The sequence below is a fragment of the Osmia lignaria genome, chromosome 5 (genome assembly GCF_051020975.1).
Source record: "Osmia lignaria lignaria isolate PbOS001 chromosome 5, iyOsmLign1, whole genome shotgun sequence".
Taxonomy (NCBI): domain Eukaryota; kingdom Metazoa; phylum Arthropoda; class Insecta; order Hymenoptera; family Megachilidae; genus Osmia; species Osmia lignaria.
This window is the reverse complement of record NC_135036.1, coordinates 6,526,749-6,553,964: the sequence shown is the minus strand read 5'-3', so window position 1 is coordinate 6,553,964 and position 27,216 is coordinate 6,526,749. Positions and strand designations below refer to the sequence as shown.

General features: G+C 40.0%; 1 protein-coding gene across 1 annotated transcript; it reads right to left on the bottom strand.

The window, feature by feature from the left end:
• Window positions 1-1,402: 1,402 nt before the first annotated feature.
• Window positions 1,403-26,660, bottom strand: HGTX (HGTX homeodomain transcription factor). Its single transcript, XM_034332051.2, has 4 exons — window positions 25,449-26,660; window positions 20,011-20,121; window positions 15,504-15,712; window positions 1,403-1,739 (listed from the first exon to the last, which is right to left on the bottom strand). Exons 1-4 carry the CDS (start codon window positions 26,185-26,187, stop codon window positions 1,542-1,544), a joined length of 1,257 nt encoding a protein of 418 aa, XP_034187942.2. The 5' UTR covers window positions 26,188-26,660; the 3' UTR covers window positions 1,403-1,541.
• Window positions 26,661-27,216: the final 556 nt, after the last annotated feature.

The following is a 27,216-nucleotide window of genomic DNA, read 5'->3' as shown; positions in this document are numbered from 1 at the left end:
TACCATAGATTTGAATGCCATTTCAATCCTGAATTAGAGTAGACTGTTATTATAATATAATTTAAAACTTGAGTAGAATGCTACTCTAATCTTGAGTCAGAGTAGATTATCACTCAAAATTATAGTAGATCATTGCTATAACTTTGAGTTTTCATAGATCACTACTCTAACTTTTGATTAGAGTAAATTAATACACCAAGTGAAAATAGATTGTTAGGGTAACTTTGGATCAGAGAGGATCACTACTCTAACTCAGAGTTCTAATTAATCATAATGAATCACTACCATAATTCCAACGTTCCTCAGATTATTATACCATCTTTGAGGTTGAATAGAGTGGCGTAATTAATTTAACTCATAAAAATTTAATACCCAGTATCACAGTTAATCTGTACGATTCTCTTTCGCTCACTACACATTAAGAATCCTGTGACCAGCTTTAGAATCAACCTGTATAATTAATGTCAGACTCTTATTAAATATCACATTCACGTTTACCGTATCTACAGAATATACAAAATTCATTTCGATCCGCATAGTTTTTTTTTCATTGGCTTAGCTCACTGGGACGTAAATAGACAATTTGTAAGGGGAATCATTTCCATCTTCTTAATTTACTTGCATTCTCGTTTGCGTGTTATTATATTTATATATTTATATTTATAGTGGTGGTAATGGCTTGTCCGATATTCAGCATACATTTACTATACACGTGTTGTTAATTGAATACGAGCTTATCTGCATTCATTTTCCTTAATTAATTACTTGCAGGATCAAAGTAGTTGATTAATTTTAAGGCAAGTCGCAACGAATAGGATGTTTTAAAATAAGTATTCTTGAATTTCTTTTTACGTACGTTTGACTAGACTAGTTAATATTTCTCGTTACAAATTGACACCAATTTGATTAACTTAATAAAAAATTAATTTTGCTAATTGCAGAATTCATTTCTTGCCTTAAAATCATTCCAAACAAGAAATGCTTGAAATTTACACAAAACTTTTAATTCTTTATAGAGATTCATAAAGAATCCTGCAAATAATTTCACCCGTAAATAATTTGTTCGTCGCTTTCTTTACTTAACAATAATTTCTCGTGTGACTTTGTTAACGTACGTCGAGACAGATGGCACGATCGTTTTGCTCGTGATGCGTATACGAGTATCTTAGTACAAATATATACAAATGACGATAGATTTCTATAAACGACAGAAAATCGATAGCAACAAATATTCAAAATGCAGAGTCTCCTTAACCCTTTGAGTGTTAAGGGTCAGTCACGATTCAGACCTAGAAAACGATGCTTCGAGTAAACTTAACTCAAATCTTTCAACTTCAGAATTTAGAAAATGGAAATTAAATGTAAATCATCGCCGTCCAAGGGCTGATCACATTTCCACTGAAACATCACAAAATTCATGTAACAAATTAGAAAGACTAAATTTCCAAATTTATTAATCTATATTCTGGTCGCTAGAATCCATCTTGCCCTCTGCTTAAAAGAGGAATCTACTCCATGAATGTCTTTTTTATTTCAATTATTTAATGCCTGTATTGTTGTTCCAGCTCTCTTCTGAGTCTCTTCGCTGCAGTCTCGCTGTTTCCATCGGTTTCCGTATCGCTGCAACCATCCTCACCCTCCGCAACGACGCCCTCGACCTCTTCTTGTCGCCTTTTCGCCGTCGCCATTTCGGCCGCGTGCTTTTTCCGCCATTTTGTCCTCCTGTTCTGGAACCAGACCTGCAAACAGAGCGATCGCTTCATTGGAACTGTTTCTCCAGGCAGAATGCTTAATCCGGTTGGAGTCCATCGGTAGGTCCTTTCATAATAATTAAATATCCTGTAATTGGAAGGACTTTAACCCTTTGAGGTCGAGGACTTTTTCAAGTGTACTTCTCACTGGGTCGAATATATTTTTTTGTATAATGTGATATTATATACTTAAGCATTAAATGTAGCCAAAGCGTTAGTATTGGCAAATAGGAAAATATACCCAGTGACGGTATTATTTTTTGCCGCCTTTGCGGCCACAATCGACCTAGCGAATAGAAATGTGATGCCGCTGTATGGCGACATTCGACCGCAAAGGGTTAATAATACACAGTGGTCCAAGAAGAAATAGCACACTATAAGATACTACATTATACATAGAATAATTCAACTCTGAATATTTTTGGACCCGCTAATTCTTTTCAAAGTTTACTATTTTTAATATTAACCCTTGCTCGATGGAGATAATTGAAGAGTGTAAAATTTAAAGAGAAAAATTCAATTTGCCATTGTATAAGCCTTTCACCGTCCAAGGGTTAAATTAGAAAATTATTATATAGGCAGAGTGTTAAAAAAGCAAGAGGAAATTCGCTAAAGGCTAGAGGATGAATATAACGAAACTAGAAGGAACGAAGAGAAATAAGGCTTTCGTTTAAAGAGGAAATTGACGTTTTACGTGTCGGCCAGGTCGAAGAGTAGGAACAGTCAATCTCACCCAGATTGTCTGGCTTCCTTTCTCTCCGTTATCTTAATTCCTCGAGTGTTTTAATTTTCATCGGAACAGCTATTAACTTTTACGGCTGGTCGTTTACTTTTTAATTCGTTTACCGCTTCTCGCGCCCGCGCTCACGCTTATATCTTTAATTTAAGCTCTCGACTTGGCGGCCATTGAACAAGCCTGCGGATTGGCGAGAAAAGAGGGGTGGCCAGGGGTGGAGTTTAGTGGGGTCACGCGGAGCTGGCATGGATAGAGAGAAGGGTGGTTTGTGGGTGCAATCGGTACGCTCAGAGTCCCGCTCGCTCCCCCGACGCCCGTTACGTTAATTAAATACATTGTTGTGGGGACACAGACTCCTGCTGCGTATTTCGAGCTTTATAGATGTACAGGGCCACCTCAAGTCACCCTTGTTTCCTTTTTTCCTTCAGGTGTGCTCGACTTTTCTCCCCTGCGGCTACTTGTTCGCGTCTTCGTTTCGATTTTAGTTCAACGAGACATTCGTTAGTTTGTATACGTTCCAAGGTACAGGATAAATTATTTAGCACGTTGAACACCGTGGGGGTCATCGGTGGACCGGCTCCGCAATTTACACGCCCCTGAATAATTAAAAGAAAACAATAGAAAAACATTATTGGTACAAATAATGTGAAATGGCAAATAGAAAGCGTGAGATTTGAAATTTGAAAATTAATTATCGCTATTCTTAGTAATTAGAGCTTTGATGTTAAGGTCTTCTAAAAGCCCTCGAGGTCCATTATTAATTTCAAGCCTAATTCAAAGGCTAGCTCGTGAAATTATTTAATGTTGCTTAAACAGAGGCTGAGCGTTCGGAATCGTATTGATAGAATAGATTCGTCTAGCATGGAATGAAAATCGAGTTTTCCGGAGGAGAAATGAAATACACGATTTTCAATCGTACGAGTGGCTGGCAGGGGGTGCGATAAAAATTTATCCTTCGCCATTCCAGCTTTCGCTTATCTCTCTTATTGTGCCCCCTTCGTTTTATCTACGGTGGTAAAACGCTCGATCGATGAGCCGATCAACATATCGTGATCGGAAATACTGCAGGGGTATTATTAAGTTTGCTTTATCGAGTCTTGATTTTTCGTTCTCTCCCAACAGAAAATATTCCATCGACGATTTTATTGCTGTTTCATCCGAAAGAGGAGGTCGAACTTAGCTTGGTATTTATTTAATAAAAAATCCCCTTGGTACTTTTTTTCTAAGTTAAATTGCGCGGAGTGTATTCTCCAAGGATAGTTTCGGGGAGATTCAATTTAAAAAGGAAACTTTTATTCAAATATTCCTGGGAAATTTCTGCTTTTTAAGGAACTGACGATCCTGCCATCTAGTGCGAGTTCGTCTGAACAATTTTCATGGGCAAAGGTCAAGGTTTCCTGGGAGGTTATTGACCTCCCCCTAGACATAAAATTCATCTGCGTCTGTTCCTCTTAATTACATAATTAAGTTTATTAAAAACACCCTCCTTAATATCCAGCTTCTATAAATTATCCCGTGACACAAAATTGGTATTTTAGTTTCCGTTTTGACAACGATTCATCTTTAATCAAGCCCGACAAAATGATCCCACTACATCGTAAGAATTGATTTTCGGATAACATTATGGCGGTACACTGTTTAACCAGGAATTACCTCTAATTTAATAGACCGTAATGGGGCCAAAACGTGACGCAAGTAACCGATAATAAGCCATTAAAATCTCTCTGCAGTGTACCCTCAAATTGAACGTTTAACATTACCCTGGTTAAATCGTTCAAATATTTCCAAAAAATGTAATCAGTCCAGGCTCGGCCCTGAGATTTCGGGGGTCCGAGGGGAGCTTCGAAAAAAGAGTCCCTCCACATATATAACATAAAAAAGTACCTCAAATAAAATTTATAAAATTAACATTAAAGCTTGTATAACTAATTTAGATTAATATTCAAGTAAATATGACTCTTCTTGCATTCTTAGATGCAAAATGGTTTTATTTGGGTTCTGGACCTTGGGAGGCCTTAGTTTCCTTAGTCCCTGAATCGGCCCTGAATCAGTCACTAATAAAATAAGTATTTTTAAAAATATTAATGAAAAATTTATGTAGTCATCTTCGTTGAATTTCAAGCTTTCAATCGATATGCTGCAAGTATTATTTTATACCACTTTTCTGTCATGAAATCGTTAAAAATTGACAGAAGGTCCATACTGTTAACAGCTACCCCTAAAAATCTGACGAAACTTCTCCCTTCGGGCAAATCCCTGTCGGTGGTTAATGCGGCCACACTTGGATCGGTATTTTCGGGATTTTTCCAGGCAGGAGAGAAAAAAAAAAAGAAATATAGTGGTGAAATGTAAATGCAGGAGCAGGTCTTCCAGCGTGTCATTCATCTTGTTTTTGAACGCGTTAGTCACGCACGCGTTGTAAACGCTCCGTCCGGGCTCGTCCCTCGCAACTGTTCGATTTATTAAATCAGGATTATCTAAGCCCATTACTTTGTCCTGTAAAGCTAGATACAAAACCGCATTTATAACTGCGCAAAGCCCTTACAGCCCAGGCTCGAGTGTCTCTTTTTTTCGTTTTCTCTTTCCATCCGACCCTCTGGTTCTTTCTCTAACCGGGTTCATCCCTGTTTTAGGCTTTCTCCGTTCCTTCAACTCCCCCCTCCTCTGGTAACAGATAATGTAACAGCCAGTATCTAATCTCGTTGATATTGGCGGATAATTTACTATGCGAAAGATTACAGGCGTGACTCAGATCTTGATACACGAATCGAACAACAGACAATTTGCATGGACACGCGTTCGGGGTGAGTTTCGAGTTCGGAGGGTAGGAGGGTGGGTCACCGCTGGGATCGGGATTACTTGTTTAAAAAATCAAAGTAACAACCTTTAGAGGGTGGTTATTGTCGTTTTCTATCAAAATTTCGATTTTTAGGGGGTGGTTATTGTAGTTTTTTATCAAAATTTCAATTTTTAGAGGGTGGTTATTGTAGCTTTTTATCAAAATTTCAACCTTTAGAGGGTGGTTATTATAGTTTTTAATGAGAATTTCAAGTTTTAGAGGGTAGTTATTTTAGTACTTCACCAAAAAAATTGATTTCTTCGAGATTTTTATTTTTAATATCATTGAGTATTTGCAATTGATATTTAGTACAAAATAAAATTGTTATTTTTCATAATACAGATGAATAATGAATGAAAATTTTCCGACAGAGGATTTCGGAATTAGATATTAATTAAAGACAGGTGTTTATGAATGAATTGTTCCTAATTAGGAACAGAGAGTCCCATTTTATCTGCACGAAAAAGTTTGTCAACGGTATTTATAGGTCTCTTGGACGATAAAGTTAGCCCCACGTAGAATTTTCCACCCTGTCACATATTCTAGCTGAACTTTCATGTTGTCTCCGATCCGCACTCAACTTTTACTTTCTCCCTGCTTTCGTATCCTGTTATTCCGCTTTGCTGCGCCAGCTCTTATTATTCCCTCCGTCGATGGAAACGAAACGTCGTCCCGGAGAAAGGAAAACCGAGACGCGATCGGGATTTAGGGTCTTAATGGAGATTGCTAACTTCTAATTATGAAATTGGACTGCAGGTTAAATTAACCGTGCCAGGGCAAAGAAGTTTTAACAACCACTCGAACGAATTTCATTCTCCTTCCATTTGGTGAAATAATTTTATATAGAGGGTGAATTGAAAATTTTCTTCGTTACTATATTTTATTTATCGAGTAATAATTGTTGAAAAATTTTCAGAGTATCTGTAGATCATTAACGAAATTCAGGGTGAATTCAAATGTTTCAACTCCATTTCATTCACTTTTCTATAAATTGATCCAGCATGATAAACTTGAAATTGCGGCAGCTTTTTATCGGTCCAACCAGCAGAGATTTGTACCCGTATAATTCTGAACTGGCGGATGAATTTATCAGGACGGTGGATCAATGAGGCCTTAATGAGATATATTACCAAATGAGAGTATTTATATCGGATGCGGTTGACCGTGGTTGGCTGAGCTGCTGATCATACCTTGTCAGTCTGCAACGTTTGCGAAATGAACGCGATTTATTGCGAAATAAGCTGTTTAACACTCTGCAATTTTCAATTTTAGATAAACGACTCCAAATTATACTCGGCTGATATTTTTACATAAATCAAAACAGCGTGAAATACTATAATTTAATTAGTATAGTAAAAAATATAATATAGAATTTTGAAACATACAGGGCGACTCAAAAGTACTGTATCGCTTGATTTTTGAAATTTATAGCCATTCAAGTGACGTGTAAAATGAATAGCGAAAAGAAAAATGAAATTCAGTGTACGTGGATCGAGGAACAGGATGCTTAATGATGCGTGGAAAGTCGTGTGTGACATTCACTCGAACGCTTTCCGCGTCATTGAACCCGCTTATCATTCAAATGGTACCGTTTCATTGACACGTCGATAAATTTTTAAGGTCGATCCAGCCATTCGAGTACGCGGAAAAGGAAGTGGAGGAGCTGTCGAGAGGATCCTGCTCAAAAATCGCCTCCCTGGATACTTTTATTCCTTCGAGTCATCAAACGGTGAGTCTTTTCATTTCTCTTTCTTTTAACGCGACGTTTCTTCAATTTATCATATCGCCAAGGTAAGTGAATCTCAGAGATGACAGAGATATTTCAAGAACGAATATCATTATAGATATTCGTACCAGGTAGGGTTGAAATGGAGACACGAAATATTCTATTAGGTTTAAGTAAGCGAAACTCCAAAAGGGTTTCTTCTTTTTTTCTTCTTAGATAGAAAGAGAGGGTGGTCGTAAAAATTCGGTTGGCCCGGTCGCGAAATTTGATTCCGAAATAAAAATAGAATATTGGGGATAACGCGAATCGGTGAAGCCATTTGATCTTCGAGTGAGGGCAAATGGTTGGTCGGAGGGTATACGGGGAAGGGTGAGGAAACATATCGATATGGGGAAGCGGTACGAGAACGGAATACAGAGGAGCGCATTATCGCCAACAGCCAACTACCCTCTGCCATTCTCGCGGATCGCATTACTTATTATTTGAAGAAACATTCTGCTCCAAGCACTTTGTAATATTACGGGGAAATTACTTTGGACCGATTGATTTAGGGAATTATGATCGGCTCCCACCGAGGATCTATTGATTTTAATCGTTTGAAAGCGTTTGAAGCAGTTGATTATAAGAATCATTTGAAATACGATGAATCAAGAAAGGGGTGAAAAGTTTATGATATGAGAATTTTTTTTTATATTTTCAAATTGAGTAATTTTGATCATTTGAAGGCATTTACTTATGTTTGAACCTGTTGCTTGAAATAATTATTTAAAATACGATGAATTAATGAAGGGGTGAAAACCTTATGATATGAGAATTTTTTTCTATTTTTTCAAATTGAGTAATTTTGATCATTTGAAGGCGTTTACTTATGTTTGAACCTGTTGCTTGAAATAATTATTTAAAATACGATGAATTAATGAAGGGGTGAAAAGTTTATGATATTAGAATTTTTTTATTTTTCTAAATTGAGTAATTTTGATCGTTTGAAGGTATTTGCTTATGTTTGAAACTGTTGCTTGAAATAATTATTTGAAATATGATCAATTAAGGAAGGGGTAAAAAGCTTATAAAATGAGAGTTCTTTTATTTTTTTAAATTGAGTGATTGTAATAGTTTGAAGACATTTGCTTATGTCTCAAGTTGATAATAATAAAAATTGCTTGAAGTTTTGACGATAAATTAAGTTTCTGATATATGGTCTTTTGTTTTTCCAAATTGAATGATTGTAATAATAATTCGACGATGTTTGCTTATGTTTCATAGAAATTGTTTCGAGTAATTTCGTTAAGGAATATCAATCGACGTCTCCCCAAGTTGTTAAGCAATCTTCTCAATGTATCAACTAGTGTAGGTATTAAAACAAAGTTAATGGAACGGAACTGCGTGACACAGGGGTGTTTCAATTCACCCAAAACGCCTTTTACCGCTGTCAAAAGGGCTGAAAGTCAATTAAATAATCCCCTGCTCGTCGAGAAGTAGTACGCGTCCAAATCTTATTGATCACATCTGCGATGCGTGTCCTCCTTTGTTTCCTAAGCGCCGCACTGATCTCTGCAGGCTGAATGAATTATGGGAAGGGGGAATATTAATACGTGTGTACAGTGATACAGATACATTCATCAAATTTGATCAAGGAAACACTCGAGGGTGTTGCAGGATTAGTTTGTCCCCTTCATAGAAGCCCGATTTGATCAGTCGGATTTTTAGCCTCTGTTCTATTCCTCTCTAACGCTTCGTTTTCCTTTTTTTACCAAAAAATTATTGACTTTTCTCAATATTCCTCGGGATAACGGGAAAACTACCCCAGTTTAGCAAAATAGAAGCTAGAAGTCTTTAATAGCACAGCCATGGGCATCTGAAAAATTTCTTTTAGGTGGAGGGCATGATATAAAATATCACTTCTAGAGACGGAGTTCGAAACGAAAGAGACAATAAATGCTGTATTCGACATCCGACTCTCTTTCTATCCAATGGGGGGCAAGTGTCCCGATTGCCCCTCCTTGCGGACCCCCATGAGCACAGCTCAGAATCCAAGTACCGTGCGTCGCCGACTCTCCGGATGGTCCTTCGATACGTAATACAGACACCACCGAACATCGCTCATCACGATCAAACAATGGTATCTCACCGAAAGTCAACCATCGGAAGAGTAAAGTTCAAAAGTCAGCCCATTCCGGCGCGAAGTAGGTGGAAAAGCATTCGATCACGTGGCACCTGACCGCAGGGTCGCGTTCATTGGCCGCAAACGCGCGAGCAGAGACGGAAGCGGTCGAACCGGAAGAAATATCGTCGTCGTTTCGCGCAATTACACCCGGGCATGAAACGTAATAGGAAGGACAGGTCGCGGCTGGCCGGGATATAATATCCTTCGGGCCGATACACAAGAGAAGCAAGAAACGGCACGAGTAACCATTGGGTGTTAGACGTCGATATAAAGTCTCGCCAACGTAAGAATAAAGGTAACGAAACGAAGAGAGAAAGAGAGACAGGTGGTGTGGCATTATGGAGTCAAGTACATGTGGGCCAATTTCGAGGGTACGAGCTGTGGGAGGTGAATGAAGGGAAACGCCGCCTGCTGCCGTGATTTATCACGGCATGCCATGCCGCCGCGCCGTACATACATACACCACCATGATGATACATGGTGGAGGAAAACCGGGTAGGAGGCTTTCGCTCGTACTAATTGACGTCATCGATATTGGTATCCGTCGACGAGCAGATTACTCCGCCGTAAACAACTCCACCCCTCTTGCAGCAGCCTACCGCCGTATCCCTCCCCGACACCCCCTATCGTCCGCGTTCTACCGTCACGGGGAACCACCACCGCCACTTTACTACCACCACCGTTGCGTAAACACCATCTAAGCCCTTTCCTTCCCTCTGCTTCATTCTACCCTACCGCGCTATTTATCCCTATCCCCTCCCCACCTTTACTCGTTCGAACCTACCCCTGACGCTTCGCGATCCCCCCCCTCCACCATTGGTCGACAGAACTCTCGTCATACCCCACCCTTCGCTCTCTGTTCCGGTCCATCGCGAACACTTCAACTTGTTACCCCATCTCTCTACTCGGCTACTGCTCCTGGTCTCTCCTCTAACCACCCTCTCTCACTTCACTCTGATACACGGCCTGATACGCCTACATCAAGGGGTGTCACGGTCTTTAACTCGCAAATTCTACGCGTTCACTTTGCCGTATTAGATTCTAATAGGGGGATGGATGATGCTCTTCTCTCTGCTGATCAGAGTCGCTCTTTGAGGTCCGCGCTGACACGGTTCCGAGGATGTTAGAGAAATTTGTGTATTCTAAAATTTTAACGCTTTATACGTTATAATAGTTAAATATTTCGAGTATTACAATGCAGAATATTGCTTTTCTCTCTGCTGATCAGAGTCGCTCTTTGAGGTCCGCGCTGCCACAATTTCGAGGATGTTAGAGAAATTTGAGTATTCTAAAATTTAAACGCTTTATACGTTATAATAGTTCAATATTTCGGGTATTACAATGCAGAATTTGTATTGGAAATTATTCGAATAGTTCAGCTATTACGCTACTACCCCCCAGACGCGTCTGTCTCTCCCTCATCCCTTCCGCTTCCTGGACCTGTCGTTGCACTTTGCGCCGTTGCTACGCTTCGTCGAGCGAGATAACTAAATCATGCGACGGATATCGCGTTGGCAATTTGAACGACGATCCGCGTAATAGTCTTAATAGCAGGGTCCAGTTCTCTGCTGCGACGATTGCCGTCGCGTCAGACCAATTCGCGATATTTCTCGGGATATGCGACGGTGCTCTTGAAAATGAAAGCCTGATGGAAACGGGGTGGAGGGATTTTTTGGGTGATGGATAAAGGGAGGATCGAGAGGATGAGGTTAATGGAACGTTGCCATTTTTCGGATTCGATTAGAGTCGGACCAAATGTGTCTCTTTGTTGATTGTATAGGAAAAGAATACTAGTTTCGTTCTGATTTTTCTACGAAAATTGGAAAGGAATTATTTTCTTTTATTTTCAGTAATTTTTAAACGGTGTTGATTAATTAACTTTTATTGTACATCGTGGTATTACTTGGAAGATTGGAAAAATAGAGACAAAGGATGGTGTTTAATTAATCTTTACGTCATAACGATGTATTAATATTGACATTTTATGGGATCAGTTGTTGTGTAAAAGTTCTACGTGTGTTTGATTTGAAAAAAAAAAAAGAGAAGAGAAAGACGGGAACGCATATCGGTGGGATACGCGTTTCGGAAACGAAAAAGTGATAAATCTGGAAATGTGGAATGACAGAACACATATATCTTCGTTGAACGGAACTAGCGAATCCCTATATGCCGTACTAATCCTTTTCCGATACTGAAAAAATGATAAATCTCGGATGTAAAACCACGAACGTAGGATATCGATTTTGTATACAGGACGATCCGTAAGTGGTCCATAAGAAGTTTAACGTTTAAGCTCCTTTGCGAATTGTATGAACAAAATATTTGCCCATGTAGCTTAATGTTTTTCCAAACAACCGCGTACATAAAAATAATAAATTCTTTCTTTTTCTTTTTAACCCTCGGGTGGCGGACCATGGAAAGAATTTAACGTAATTTTGTAATTCATATTATTTTAATTAGGTATCTAAATTTTACACCGTTCCTTTAAAAATTATTGTTCGAATATATGAATTCTTTTGGTTTAAAAATTATACATCTAACTTTAAATTAAATTTGGGTCACAATTGACCCAGGTTAAATAAAATTCAATTTATATCTTGTATTTCATGTGAGATTAATCGAAGAAGAAGAAATTTACAAGATAATTATTTGAACAAATTCTGAAGATGAAATTTTCATTTAATCAGATCAAATGTATCGGTGAAAATTTTCATTACAAAATGTACTTCATAAATTCACATTCATTTGAAATACATAATATCGATTGGACGGAAATCCTTTCGTAAATAATGTTAATGATTGATATCTCGTTACGTCAGACCGGTTAAGCTTATCGTATAATGCTTGAAAACAAAATATTTATGTGAATATATGTATCGAGCAAATAATATTTATCAATAATAAATTCAGTCGCGTTGGCGAGATCATTTTTAGCCTAGAGATTTCAACGCACGATGATAATGTGTTACGCACGTTAGACTTACTGCGTGGAAATTAAAAAAGCGAAGTTAAAAATTAATAAAAAATTAATCTTTATTCCATTAAGCCTTTAACAATTGTTATCGATAATATTTGAAGAATTAAATTCAGGGTGCAATAGTATTTTTAATTTTAATTTTTTATTAAGTATAGGAGTTGTATTATTTTATTTTCTACTAAAAGAGCAAGGGTTAAAAATTAAAGAAAATTAATATTTACTTCAATAAGGGTTTGGTAATTGTTATCGATAACACTTGAAGAATTAAATTCAGGGTGCAATAGTATTTTTAATTTTAATTTTTTGTTAAGTATAGGGGTTGTTATTTTCTTTTCTTCATCATTCAACAGAATTTTCATGATTTTTAATACACAGTAACAGAGTGTAGTAAATTTCTGGATGTCTACCGTTTGACATTGAGGAAAGTACAAAGTAGGAACGTAATAGTCGGCACATGATCATAACACGGTAGCAAACGAGCAAAGTTCGCGAAGAAGAAGCTTTTCCGGTAGTGTATCAAACCAGCCACAACACCTTGATTTTTCTCACAATAACGAAAGTTCAATCTCGTCCCCTTTTTATATCAAAAAAAGTATCTTCATTTGAGATAGCGAAATATTCTTTAAAATCTTTTGCTGAATAACAGAAAACTTACGATATGGATTAGCATCGATAGAATTTCATCAAACTTTCCGATTTTAATAATTCATACAGCGATTTCATTTCCTTTAAGCATTTTCAACCCTCGTAAGAGTAACAGGTGAACAATAAATTATTCACGAAATTGCATTCCTCTTTCAATAGGAATTTCTAAATTAACAAAGGATATTTTTAAACATTTTTATCAGAGGTTCGTAACCCTAAGGAATAAGGGTTGATAATTCATAACAGTTATTTTTACGACGACGTAGAGTCAACGGAGAAATTATAAACAAAGAAAAATCAGAGGTTCGCAACCCTAAGGAATAAGGGTTGATAATTCATAACAATTATTTTTACGAAGACGTGGAGTCAACGGAGAAATTATAAACAAAGAAAAATCAGAGGCTCGCAACCCTAAGGAATAAGGGTTGATAATTCATAACAATTATTTTTACGACGACGTAGAGTCAACGGAGAAATTATAAACAAAGAAAAATAAGAGGCCCGCAACCCTAAGGAATAAGGGTTGATAATTCATAAAAATTATTTTTACGAAGACATGGAATCTCAACGAAGAAATTATAAACAAAGATATTGCAAATACGAAGGCCTAATAAAATCCAGGAATAAAAGACCTCGGAGCCTGCAGCTGCAGGAGGGACGTTCCATCTGAAAGGATGAAATGCAAATCTGGCCGCAGGATCGTCGTCGGCTAAACAACGAGCGACGAGGAGGAATCGATGCCTCTGAATCAGCGAGTCGTATCCCGGCTACGGGTATATATTGTCGTAATATTTCGGAAAACGCGCTGCCACCGTCGGATACCGGGGTCCAATCTCACCCTCGAAGATGGCATATACGCAGAGGTGAATCGCCTCTTGCCGAGGAAATCCGAGGTAATTGAATGCTAACCCTCCTCCCTTTATCCACCCTCCTCCCTTTCGTTCGCCGCCCTTGTACAGCCCTGAAAAGCCGAACTGCTGAGCGAGAGAGAAAGAGAGAGAGAGAGAGGGCGCTACCTTCATCCCCTTGCCATCACTCACCGACACAGACTTGTAGCTTTCAATAAAAATGTAAATATGGCGGCGTAGAACGAGCCAATGACAGCGCTACATCGATGCCGCGGGACAGACGGACGGACAGAGAGGAAGAGGAGGAACGGGAGAAAAAGGGAAGCGACGGGAACGCGTCGTGGGAGAGAGAGATACGGAGGGGTTGGAGGCATCGAAATGGCAAGCTGGTTGCGAGGGTCGAAGATGGCGAACGAAGGAGGAGGACGGTAGCCGAGGACCAAGAGGAGGCTTCGAACGGTGAGTTCTCCGTTGAGCTGAAGCTGCAAGCAGAAGAGTACTCTACAGATGTAGCCGGCGAGAGGCGGGAGTAAAAGTGGAGGAGGTGGAAGCCTCCGGGAGAGATCGTTCGAACGTGGGGGTGGGAGAGGATATGGGAAGAGATAGGTAATAGGGGTAGGGAGAAAAAGAGGGAGGGAGGAGGAAAGATGGAGAGAAATAGACAGAGATGTGGATGAAAAGAAGAGGGAAAAAAAGATGAGGAGAGAAGAGGAACGCTACCGTGACGTTGGCTGTCGTCACCTCCGGACGGTAGCTTGTTCTTCCTTCTCCGTTCCTCTGGTTTCTACTGGAAATATTATCGGAGAGGGTAGGGAGAGCGCGGTGGGTGTGTTGGAGGAGGGAACGGAGGAACTCCAGGGCGAGAAGAGAGCGGCCGCCCGAGGATGACGCAGGTGCCGCAAAGCTTGACACGTCTCCGGGCTGTTTTGTCACCTTCTTTTATCCTTCGAACTTTTTACAAGCTGCCTCGTTAGAAGCTTGCTCTCGGCGTTGATGGAGTAAGCCGCTGTTGAACAAATGCGTTTTAAAATCACGCTTACCTACCCTCCTGTTACGGAGCACGCGGAAAACTGGCCCATCCGTAATGAAAGCTACTGAATCTCGTTGGGTTGTATGCTTTTTTTATTTTATTCCTTTTTCCGGTGGTATTAACCCTTGAAGCCCTACCGAGACGAGAAGGATTCCGAATGCTTTATTCTTGGCAATCGATGAAAGATCAATCGGGATAAATCGGGATTAACGAAAGAAACGGAGAGAGAATAATTGTAACTGTAATGGTATAAATAAGAGAGAGAAAAAAAGTCATTCTCAAAATTAGATGACGATATTACTAGGATGTGGCGTAGCAGGCACGGTTTTTAATAAAGTTTACGGTAATCTTCAATAAAAACGTCACGATGATTTAAGTGGAGAGCCGGCTAATTATGAGTAACAGATGTAGATGGGTTAATAAAAATTCATAACAGTTAAGCGTTCGCCGGGGCTCCGATATTAATCCGTGAATGATGGAACGAACGGAAGCTGCGATAAAAAGTAAAATCAACGGGTAGCTGCCTGTTTTTAACGCTCGCCATCGTTTTAATATTTCCTTGTCGGCTTAATTGTTTAAGCGGGGATTACAAGCTTGAAAAATCATCCTTTTTAATGACCGTGGATATAACGTTCGTTACATCGATTTCGATCTTCCAACGTAACGTTCGAATGAAATAATTATTTTCATTTTTCTTTCTATTTCCGTCCTCGTTTCGAAATCGAAGGGCTTAATCGTCGGAAGATCGGCCCCTGTGGACGAGATTAAGATTTCTTTTTGCTCTTACCTTGACTTGGGACTCGGACATGCCGAGGGCGTACGCCAATTTAGCACGTTCAGGGCCCGCAAGGTATTTCGTTTGCTCGAACGTTTTCTCAAGGGCGAAGATTTGCTGGCCACTGAACGTTGGCCTTGTGTGTTTCTTCTTACCACCCTCGTGTTCCCCAGCACCGCCTGAGCCTGTCATCGTCTGCTGACAACCCAGCTGTTGCGACACTGTAACATCAATATCTTTCAGAGATACTCTCGTCACCTTAATAACACTCGTTTAATCGTTAAAGGCTAAATTGGTCGAATAAAACTGTATCTGCGTGAATGATCTGAAGGTACGGGGTTGATTATTGAAACTATCAGAGGATATTTAGTATATCAATTGTAAACTAGATTACAATGATAAATTGAAAAAAAAAAATGAAATTTGCAGAAGGATAATTTTGTAATTGGAGAGTGTTCCTCGTTAACAGAGTCGAATTAAACTTATTCAATAAATCGTAAGCACGCCACGCATCCCTTTTACCAAGTAATTAATCTTCATCAATTTTGCGTCATTCTTCTTGCCATCGGCCGGCGTATTTTGTTCCCGACGATTTACATACCCTATCGATAATTACGTCATAAATTTACATCTCGTTACACGCCGAAAATGTTGTGTACAACATATCTATTAAAAACCATCCAATTATTTCACGATGATCGGTCGATCGAAACCTTTCGAGGTGTTTCCTTTAACTCTCACCGCTTTATGGATTTTAAAAATCGATGTTGCAAACGTTTATTGAACCATTATTCAAGAAATATCGCAATAGTTTAATGTTCGATTTTTGAGAATTCGAATTCGAATTTTATGAAAATGGAAAAATTTTGTAGGCAGAAAAAGACAGAGGGAGATCGCCGTTTAATTTGACAGGATCGCGTCGTTCAAGGGTTAAACACTTGTGCGATAGACCACAATGATGGCGTCGGGACGGCTGCCGGCACGTGCCAGCCACGTGAGTTTAGTGTTCCGCAAATAGGGAGGACTTTGTTATCCTTGTTATCCTTGCCATTGGTGCCGTTGATTCCCGTGTTCGATCCCCAGGATAGATACTATCGTCGAATAGGATGGCACGTGACGAGAGGGGTGAAATTTCGGGTGGCATTATCGCGACGCGAAGATGTTCACGAGCGATGTGACGCGAAAAACCGGCGCGATTAGCATGATCTCCCTCGTCCGTTCTGCTCGTAAACTTAACCAATCGTCCAGAAAATTGTGGGAAAATTATCTACTAATCTATCTCGCTCGTCGTTCGCTATATCGAACAATAGGGGGATGAAATTAGACGAAACAATGGTACTTTGATAATTAAAGGGTTTATTAGCGATGTGTTATTAATAAAATTAGAAATTTATCAAAGGATAAAACTGGAAAATTTGATAAATTATCTACTAATCTATTTCGCGACTCTTTCATTATATTGAACAACAGGGGGATGAAATTATAGGAAACAATGGTACTTTGATAATTAAAGAGTTTATTAGCGATGTGTTATTAATAAAATTAGAAATTTATCAAAGGAGAAAACTGAGAAATTTATTAAGGGAGAAAGTTGGAAAATTTAGTAAATTACTAATCTATCTCGCTGCTCGTTCGTTATATCGAACAATAGGGGGATGAAATTATAGGAAACAATGGTACTTTGATAATTAAAGGGTTTATTGGCGATGTGTTATTAATAATACTAGAAATTTATCAAAGGACAAAATTGAGAAATTTATCAAAGGAGAATACTGAGAAATTGATTAAGGGAGAAAGCTGGAAAATTTGGTGAATTTCAGGGAAAATTGACAGAAGTGAAATTCCAAGACTGATGGGAGGGTTAAACGATGGCAAGAAAAAGAAAAAAGGTAGGGACTTATCGAATTACCGTAGAGGAAGTTGTACGAGTTTACGCAGTTTCTAAGTAGATGAATAGGGGATATCGCGTGAAACGTGTACCTCCATCGAAGCAGAGGGTGGAGTGCGGTAAGCAGCTCATTAGAACCCTCCCCGCCAACTGGCCATTATTGCCTCGTTCCGTATTCCGTTACAAATTGCTTTATTAAATTAAAGTCCCACAACCCATACTGTTGTGACGACCCTACGCCTCTTCCCTTCCCTTCTCGTCCCTTTTCGTTCGTTTTGGATCCCTTCCCTATGTGCCACGGGTAAACGGGTCTGACCGCGTGCTACCGCTCGTCCACTCGGCTCGTCCTTTTCTTAATTACCTGACCAAATTTTAATCATTTCAATCCGATTCTTTTTTTACGGAATTCTACCTACCCCTGTAGACTACAGTGGGTGATCAAATTATTAGAGCCACGGTATGAAATATGGATTTTTCGTGTTTTTGTAGAAATATAATCACAATTTTAAGGTTTTTATATTGAATAACTTGATAATATACAAAAAAAAAACACTTATAAAAATAAACAAATTCATTTAAAAGATTATATTTACGTCTTTTCGGAATTTTGATTGCTTTAACGTTTAAATAATTGACATTTATTACTAATAATAAATATTTCCACAAATTTTCGATGGGGTTGAGGCCCGGAGAATTTCTTCACTTTCTTCAACTATGTATCTTAACTTTGCAAGCATCATGAAGAAAATAACAGAAACTCCTTTTAACTAGGTTTTCATTTAAGAATGAATTGTTTTTATGTAAAATCGTCGATTCTAATAATTCGATCACTATATATTCTTTATTTCCGTATAGATAGAGTTTCTCAATTGCCCTCGATTCCATTCCACATCTTTATCTTCAACTTCTTTAATTCTCTTTTCCTATCCAACTTAAATCCTCCGATATTTACGCCCACGCTGTCGCTCCAATCTCAATCCAGCAGTCCTTAATAACCCGGAAACACTATTTCATCGTTGGTAACCGGCTCTCGAAGCGAGAGAAAACTCGGAGTCGAAAGCTGCCCATAAATATCCAGCTAAGAGGAAAAACCATTTCCATCAACGATTCGTATCCAGCTACGAAAGTTACAGTACCTTTCCTCTTCTCAGTTAAACAATCCGAAATTATTACGAAACACCAGCCTCTCTGTCCACCTGTTTCCTTCGTCCGGAACGTTTGGTCCCATGGCGATCGTTGGAGGACGTCTCTCACGAGGTTCGCGCAGAAGCCTATCGGCGTTACAGGTCGGAATATAAAGCATAGATCGAGGAGGCTGTAGCGGTGTATTCGGGGTCGTAAGTCAGGTTACGAGGGATGGCGATGGAAGAGGCGCCGGAGCAAGCCAGGAAACCGGGTCTACACGGTAAAGCCGTCGTTCGTACGATGCCACAGTTAAAATATTGCCGGAGTTATTCGCGTGAGTGTGGAAAACCAGGGGCCGGCTGCGGCATCGCGAGCGTGGAGCGGGGGTGGAGATGCTTTCTCGAGGGTTGATATTGAATATGATATTCCGGATCCGACGCCGCCGCAGCGGACTACCGCTATGCTACCCTCTTATTCGTCCCGCAGTGACATTCGTACCCGACGACGCTGAAACAACACACGCTTGCTCGTCCACGCCCTTCCACGCGTACTTACATCCCATCTTCCTCGCCCTTCTTTTCCCTTTCTCGTCTCTACACGCTTCGTCCTTCTCGCTCCACGATCCCTTCTCTACAGCGTGTTACGTTCGGACGTTGGTGTGCGTGCTGGGTTGGCACATGTGCCACAACAGGGCTGATGTATGCTCTCGGAAAAGGGGATGGTTCTGCTCTCTTCTTCGACGTCACGTGTTCTTTCACTTTGCTTGTGATTTTTTTTTTCTTTTTTTCTTTTTTTCGTTCTTCTTTCGCGGCGCCCTTAATCGCTTTTACAAATCGCCCTGGGTAGTCGTGCGCCGAGTTTCGTACGGGATGTGGGAGTTTCCAGAGCGGACCGTGGCTGGTGGCGAGTTTAGCTTCCGGAATTTGATTTTGAAGACGTTTCCGTGATGGACCATCGGCGGTTACCTTTTTTCAAGGTGTTGGGTATTGAGGAGGTGGTTTAGTTGGAGATTCTTCCCCTATTGTACAATTTTCTGCTTGATTGTATTTTGTTTGTATAAGCGAAAGGAAGTTGGGAAAAAATTTGTTTCGAAATACTGAGAAAAAAGGTGTTTTCTCAGATCTCGGAAGCGGCGTTTAGCGACACGTGTTTTTTCGCTTCGGTCAACCGATTTCCTCGTAGCAAAAGCAAACACTAGCAGCTGTCAAATCTGTGTAATATCGTCGGTAACGAAATATCCCGAAGGTAGAAAAATATCTCGAGGACCCCTCATTGCTATGGATCAATGTTTTCGATCCAATCGTTTTCGTTTCAACGCTCTCGTTTCATTTTTTCTTTTGTTTCCTTAACTCTCTATTTCCGTAACTATTTCCCTATGAAGAGGAACATCGGTTTCTTCGTTCGGAATTAGGAGAGTTTCGCTTAATTATTCGTCTCAGGGAGGAGAAACTGCGAAGTTTGAGTACGCTTTACAAATCTAGAACAAGTTTGCGAGAGGAAACTTACGCGTGTGTAGTCTTGCTCGCCATGCCAGAGGATCGCTGACTAATCCCTGAAGACCCGGCCAATAGACAGCAGGATGCCGTGGTTCCGTTCTTTGTTGGAATTGTCCGATACCTGCATTCAAAAGCAAACACACCGTGAAGAGAACATAGTATGCACAGATACACGGATAGAGTTATTCTTTCCTCTTCGTTTTATTCCTTTATTTGTAAATTTTCAATTTAATGAGACATTAACGAGACATTCGATGCCTCCTGAAAATTTTAAATTGCACGTAGGAGAATATAATGAGGAAAGTGTCGCAATTTGTATCACTATTTATAGTTCGTTATAGGGTAACGTAGACAGTTATTGACTGCTATAAAAATAGAAAGTATAATATAATGCGTTTCTTACATAATAAATTACAATTCTATTTGGGTTATAAAAGATAATTATATTTTACATGTGGAAGAATAATTTGTATGGAAATAGTGTAAAATCTAAGTTTAGGAAATAAAATTAGGGCTCTCTCCACGGTCCGCCTTCTTGGAGCTCTCTCCATGGTCCGCCGTCCGAAAGTTAAAAAACGCATTATATTATACATATATTTTACCTTTTTAGGAAAAGATTTTTTTTCCTCTCTTCTATCCTACACAAATTTTTCAACTCCCTTTTGGTAATATAATACTACTTAGGACTCGTTCATACACCACCGATAAAGGGTCCCGCGTTCTTGCTCCCAGGAAAGGCTCTTCCTTATTCAAGAAACAGGCGAAAAAAAATATTCTGCCTTTTCAGGAAAATAGTTAATCATTGTATAAGAGTCAACAACTGTATACGTTACCCTATCTATCAAGAGAATAGGGAATAGCTAGCAGGATAAACCACAACTGGACGTTAGTGGCCACCTACAGTCCAATCAAAACAGGAATTTCCTGTCCGGCAAAAAGTAACCAACCATCCTGCCCTATTGTCAACATTAATCCTATTCAATTCTAAAGGAGCCCTAAATTTGAATAAAATGATATTTTTTATTTGAAAACGTACAAGAAATCTGAGCGTCTGCAATTAGTTCTTATTCGCTTCTAATATTGGTTCATCATTCTCAAAGGTTTATAAAATCTTCCAGCAAGAATATCGTCGCGTACATTTAGTCGTAATTTAAGTAGAAACGATCCTTTCTCAAAGCAACCCCCGTATCCGGCACGTATAAAACGTTATTTCCCGTTTTAGTGTTCCATCGAGCGGTGTGCTCGAGGCAGAAACGATCGCTCGATCGTTATTCCTTTTGTCCGGTTACGTTGAAATCAAATAAAATTTATTGGATCATAAACGACTAAAGGCTGCATACTCATCAACAAAAATATTCGGTATCATCGTTCAGTGGCAAAGAAGCTGACGATCGCTCCACGATCCTCCGACTTTAATTGAACCTCCAACAGAGATTTTTACGGTTCTCGCCCTATATGTAAGATGGGTGGTTGGGTGGGGGCGGGTGAGAATCTCGATTTCAAGAGATCGAGCGTTTTCCTGCTGACAGAGGAGGATGGATCGAGGCTTTGAGGGTGATTTTGAGAAATGTCGTTGGATATCTAGTTCTCTTCGAATTTATATTTCCTTATAATTGCAGTAATTAACCCCTTCGATAAGTTATTTGAATTATTCAAATTTTCTAGCAAATCCGTAATATCGGTATCTGAAATTTTTAACGATTATTTAGTTGTTTCACCTTCTTGGTATATGGTAAAGGGTTGTTAAACTCCTTTCGAGGACGGAGAAGCGACGGTGAATTATCACGAAAGCAGATGCAACGAGGGTTGGAAGCAAGAGGAGGTTGAATGAACACACGGATGCGTATCGAACCTGCGCGTTCCGTATTGCGCGACATGCATCGCTCGCCCATTTTACCTCGGGGGCGGGATACACGTTTCTACAGCGTGCACCATGAACAGGGTGCTCCGACAACTTACTTACGGGGGAGTGAAAGAAATTTTCTGTCAATTTACTGGAACGACGATTCTTAGCTTCTGTCATTAACCCTCTGATACGTTGATTATCACTCGTGTGATGAAGCCTCAATTTTCATCAGATTTGTTAAAAATAGAAAATATTTTCTAATGGAATTTTCAATAACACTAGATGTACCAAGGGGGGTCAAAATGACTTGTTTGGCATTTCTTATAATCCATTTTGTTTTCTAAAATTTTGTACTTTTTCTAAAATGTGCAAATAACTAATTCTGTAAAACACTTTTCTTTTTTTTTTCTTTTTGTAAAATTTTATGCAGTATACCTCCATATACCGAGATGAGTCATTTTGACCCCCATGGAACGTAGGTATACTTGTGATTTTTGAAGTTTCTCATATTATTTTTGTGTAGTTCAAATAGATTTTTAGAAAACTAAGTATATTTTCGTACATCTACATTGTACAAAATTACCATAAGAGATATGATGACTTATTAGCTTGAAAAACATGTCATTTTGATTCCTCTGGTGTCAATGTTCTAGTGTTAATTTCGACACCTTTCGCGTGTAGAAAATTAGATCGAGAAGAGAAGGTAAGGAACGGTGGGAAAGGCGAAAAATAATGAGAGAGTGAGATAGTAAGAAACGAGGAGAGATCTTAAACAATGTTCCCAAGAGGAACGCGGCTCTTTTCGAAACTATAGCCGGTTCCATTATTGCGAATTATGGCCACGATTTCTGAAGATATTTGAACGTCCGCCATGGACAAAAGTGGCACGGCAGTCGGATATAAATCGCAAAGGATTCTTTCGGAAACCCTCTTGGTGGCTTTTACGGGTGCCACCATCAAGATTTCTTCTTTTATTGGAAGGAAAACAATTTTATAGTGTCTACAGTGTTGCTCAACCATGATTCTTTTACAACGATCCGGTGGTTACCGATGGCTCATGAATTATTAAAAGATAATTTCAATAGAAAATCATTTTTTATCGGGTATCAAAACCGATAGATATATTCATTTATAAAAATGTGACATTCTGGAGCTTAATCCTTGAACGGCGGACCATGGAGAGAGCCCCAGTTTTAATTTCATATTATTTTCATTATTTAAATTTCACATTGTTCCTATGAAAATTATACATTTAATTTTAGATTGAACACGTTTTATAAGTTTGGGTCTCAATCGAGAAGGGTTAAAGAAATGAGATTAGATTCATTTTAATTATTATAATACATGTATCGAGGGGGACGGTGTAATGATGAGAGTAAATATTGAAAGTGATAACACCAGTGATAAGAGAAGTTATTATAGTGGTAATAATAGAATAGATTCGATAAAGATCAAGATAAATGTAATTGATTTCCTATAGGTAAATATAGAACATTCAATTGAATACTTCCAAAGTGAAAAATAAATTTTTTGCAAGGAAATAATAAATTATTATTGAACCATAATGTGTATTAAGAAAAAATATTGGTTCCCTGTTGCGTTCAATATTATTGAACAATCTAATTGGAGGACCCTCAAAATCTGACCTTGCCAGTACCATCAACAGCCTAATTCATGAACTCATGAACCCTGGTCACGTGCCTCCCTCGTTCATAAAATGTGTTTAGTATTTCTATGCCTCTCTCTTGATGGCCGTGCTTCTAAATTTATAGTCGTTCCTCTCTGCCACCGTATCATTAATAATAAACGGGTAAGCCGTTCGATGAGATCGAACACCCTCGGTTCTCACACAATGTCTCGTTGAAACGACTAAACGAAGAGCAATTTCAACGGGCTTGATTTTATGCGTTGGATGATCGTAAGCGTCGGAACTGGTATCCTCTAAGGTGCTTCCGCTTCGAATGAAAGTTGTTACATACCTTGTATCAAATTTGTGGGTATATTTTATACTCGAGAAACGGTAAATAATTTTCATTCGACTACTATTTTAAAATGAACCTTCGTTTAATTATTAAGAATAGAAATAATTGAGTTTCAAATTTGAAGTATCAATTTGCCATCAAATTGATTAATTAAAATAATTAATTAATTTATGGCGCGTCAATCAGTGGTCATTTTCATAACACTCAAAGTATTAATTATCCAATTATAATAAAATTAAGTTATGAATGATGGTAAAAATATTAAAATTAGCTGAAAATTTCTAACGAATTTAGTAGAGCAATCAGTCTAATTATGGTCTTCGATAAGGAGGCAATGGAAGAGGGCACAGCTGATCCTTTTCACAGTTTCAATGTGTGCTTGAACAAGGATCAGGATCCCTGGGGCAAGTTGGCCACCGTCGTCAGGTGGTTAACCCAAAATACGCTAACTTCGAGACTCGACGCGTTTATCTAATTCGGTTAAGGCGAGTTTGCGATGCGGAATCGATTTCGATCCCTCGGGGTTCCCGCTTTTCAATCAACCGATCCCCCGAACAGATTCTCAACACTCGGATAAATTGCATTCCGCATACCTTTCATTAAAAGATTTTCTTCTTTATTTTTCTTCGAAATTAATTATTATCTTTATCGTGTTTAGGTTTCTGTGATTTGTGATGGGTTGTTAATCGTATCTCCGTTCATGCGCGATAATTAAAATCAATACCCGATTAATGGCGAAGGGAAATTGTTTGGAATTCACTTTCGTTTCATTAGTAAAGCGACACGAACGGCTTCCTAAATAATTGCCGCTTTAATCATTTTAAATGCACAGGTAATCTGGGATCAAGTTCAAGATAGAGCCCCCCGACAGTTACAGATTATACTTGTGCATAGAACAGCCCCGTATTTACCCAACAATTAATTTCCTTTCGAAATAATTGGACGGAAGTTTGCTATTATACCTGTTCCTCGACGAATTTAGACGTTTCAATTTGAATTAGCTACTTGAAAAATTGTCAGATTTGGGAAAAAAATTCATTTTTATTCTCTGAATTATAAATTTAATTACGGAGACAGATTCGATCATATTTTTAGAAAATTTTATTACGAATATGAAATATTAATTTCTTAAAACTTGCTCTAATTTCCTTTCATCCTTAACTTTAATTTTTACCAATACAATACTGTTCTTATTTTGCCTCAAATTCCCTCACCAGTTTCAATAAAATCCTTAATAAATTCTAAATTTTAACTTCAATAAAAGTTAACCAACGATCCCTGAATATAAAGAAAAAGAGTGGTGTGTATAACATAAAAAAAAAAGAAACAAGGATTAATCCTATAGTAAATATATACTCTGACAACCGAATAAAGTTTATCAACTGCAAACGCTCTGGATCCATATTTCAAAAATAAAACTTGAAAAAAACGTGTCCGTTATACACGTACACAGCCAATCATGTGTGACACTCTGGTACACATATGTACCAACAATAACTGATAAACAGATGCAAAATACAAGTGAAAAGAACCGCAAAACTTTCAGGCAAGATTCATTGAACTCCGTTACACACCTAATACATGGACTATTTATAAATAAATAAAACTGTGAATACAAACCGGATGATGCTGTGAATCCCGCGTGCATGCTGTACCGTGGCGCGGTCATGTGCTGAGGATGCGGCGTCGGTTGCAACGCGGCGTGGGCCGCGGATACCGGTGCCTGAGGATGCGTGGCCGCCGGTCGCGATAGTATCGTGTCGATCCCGTGAGGATTGCTCCCGACGGACGTGATGGAGGTAGCTGGACTGTGTTTACCGCTTCCGGTAGGCGACGACTGACCCTGGGTGATCGTGGACAACGGTACGCTGATCCTGGGCAACTGAAGACCCGACTGCTGTTGTTGCTGATGATGGGCCTGCTGTTGCTGCTGCTGTTGCTGTTGTTGCTGATGCTGCTGATGTTGCTGATGGTGACTTCTCTCCGCCATGGAATGAAGAGCCGCCAGAGGTTGACTAGCCAACATGCTACCACCGGCGGCGCTCAGGTTGAGAAACTGAAGGACGTGGGGCGCCGCGGCCGCGTGGAAGTCGTGCAACCAGGGCGGCCTGGGCGGCGGTGGCGAGTGGCTCGATGCCGGCGGTGGCGAACACGAACCCAATGAAGAACCAGCCGAGGAACTCCTGTCGCCTTCCAAATGGCTGTTCCGTCTGTGAGCGTCGCTCAGCGACGACATGTTCTCGCCTGGCTGTCCTTCGGGGCTGGATCGCGACTCCAAGTCCGTGCAGGGATCACCGGTATCGTTGCAAGTCTTCCCGTTGTTGTTGTTATTGTTGTTGTTGGTCAAAGAACACACCATCTCGCACCACGCATAGTTCGGCAATGAGCGAAAAATGTTGGCGTAGGTGCTCGCGATTCAGCCGGCTGTCAGCGGTCGGGTTATCCTGTGGGTATACACTCACTGACACACAAGAGGCATCCTCTCACTCACTCTGGTAACCGGTGACGATAAAAACCGTGTCACAGCGTTGTTAACCTCGATCACTATTCGACCGTGCCATCGCGACGGTTCGACGCGTTCGTCCCGGCTCCCTGCTACCTGGAAGGCTTAATCCAGACCGATCGATCCGGCAGGACTGGAAGAAAAGTCGTAGTAGTGCACGTTACCCTTGAACGATCGTCGAACGAAGAGACGTAGAGTGTCACGTATTTAGGATAGTGTCGTTTAAAGGTGAATCGAGAAGCACGAGGATAGACGCGATTAAGAGAACTAATGGGGGGTTGCCGAGTGACTCGCCTGGCCAAGTGGTATGCGACTGGGGTGCATCGGGGAACGACGAGTCTGTTCGCTATCCGAGCGATTCACTCTCTCTCGGCATGGTCGCGCTCGGTCGGGCTTGACGAGCTCGGCTCGAGTTCGGGTTTGGGTTCGGGTACGCGCGACGCCAAGCACCGGATAGGTCGATCCTGCTAGCCCGTCTACCAGACGAGCCTGTGGATTGGCGTGGGAACGGTGGGTCGGCTGAACGTCGGAGGGCGGTTCTGTACTCGGATTGGCCGGGCTTGCTCGTTCCTCTGAAAGAAGAGGTGTTTCGGGCGGGGCCTCTCAATCTCGCGTTAGCTTCTTGTTAAGCGTCTTTCATTGTGTGTTTAAATTCGTAATTTATGATCCTGACTGAATAAAACAAGAACTCGCTGGTTCGCTTACTGGCTGGCTGGCTGGTTGGCTAGCTGGCTGGCTGGCTGAGCTGTTTGGCTGACTGGCTCCGCTAGTTTGCTCGACAACTGGGCACCTCTGTACGACTATGGTGACACTACCGCCTCGATAACTTCCTTGCTTCCTTGCTTCCTTCCACCCTGGCTGTCGTACGCTCTCTCATCCCCCTTT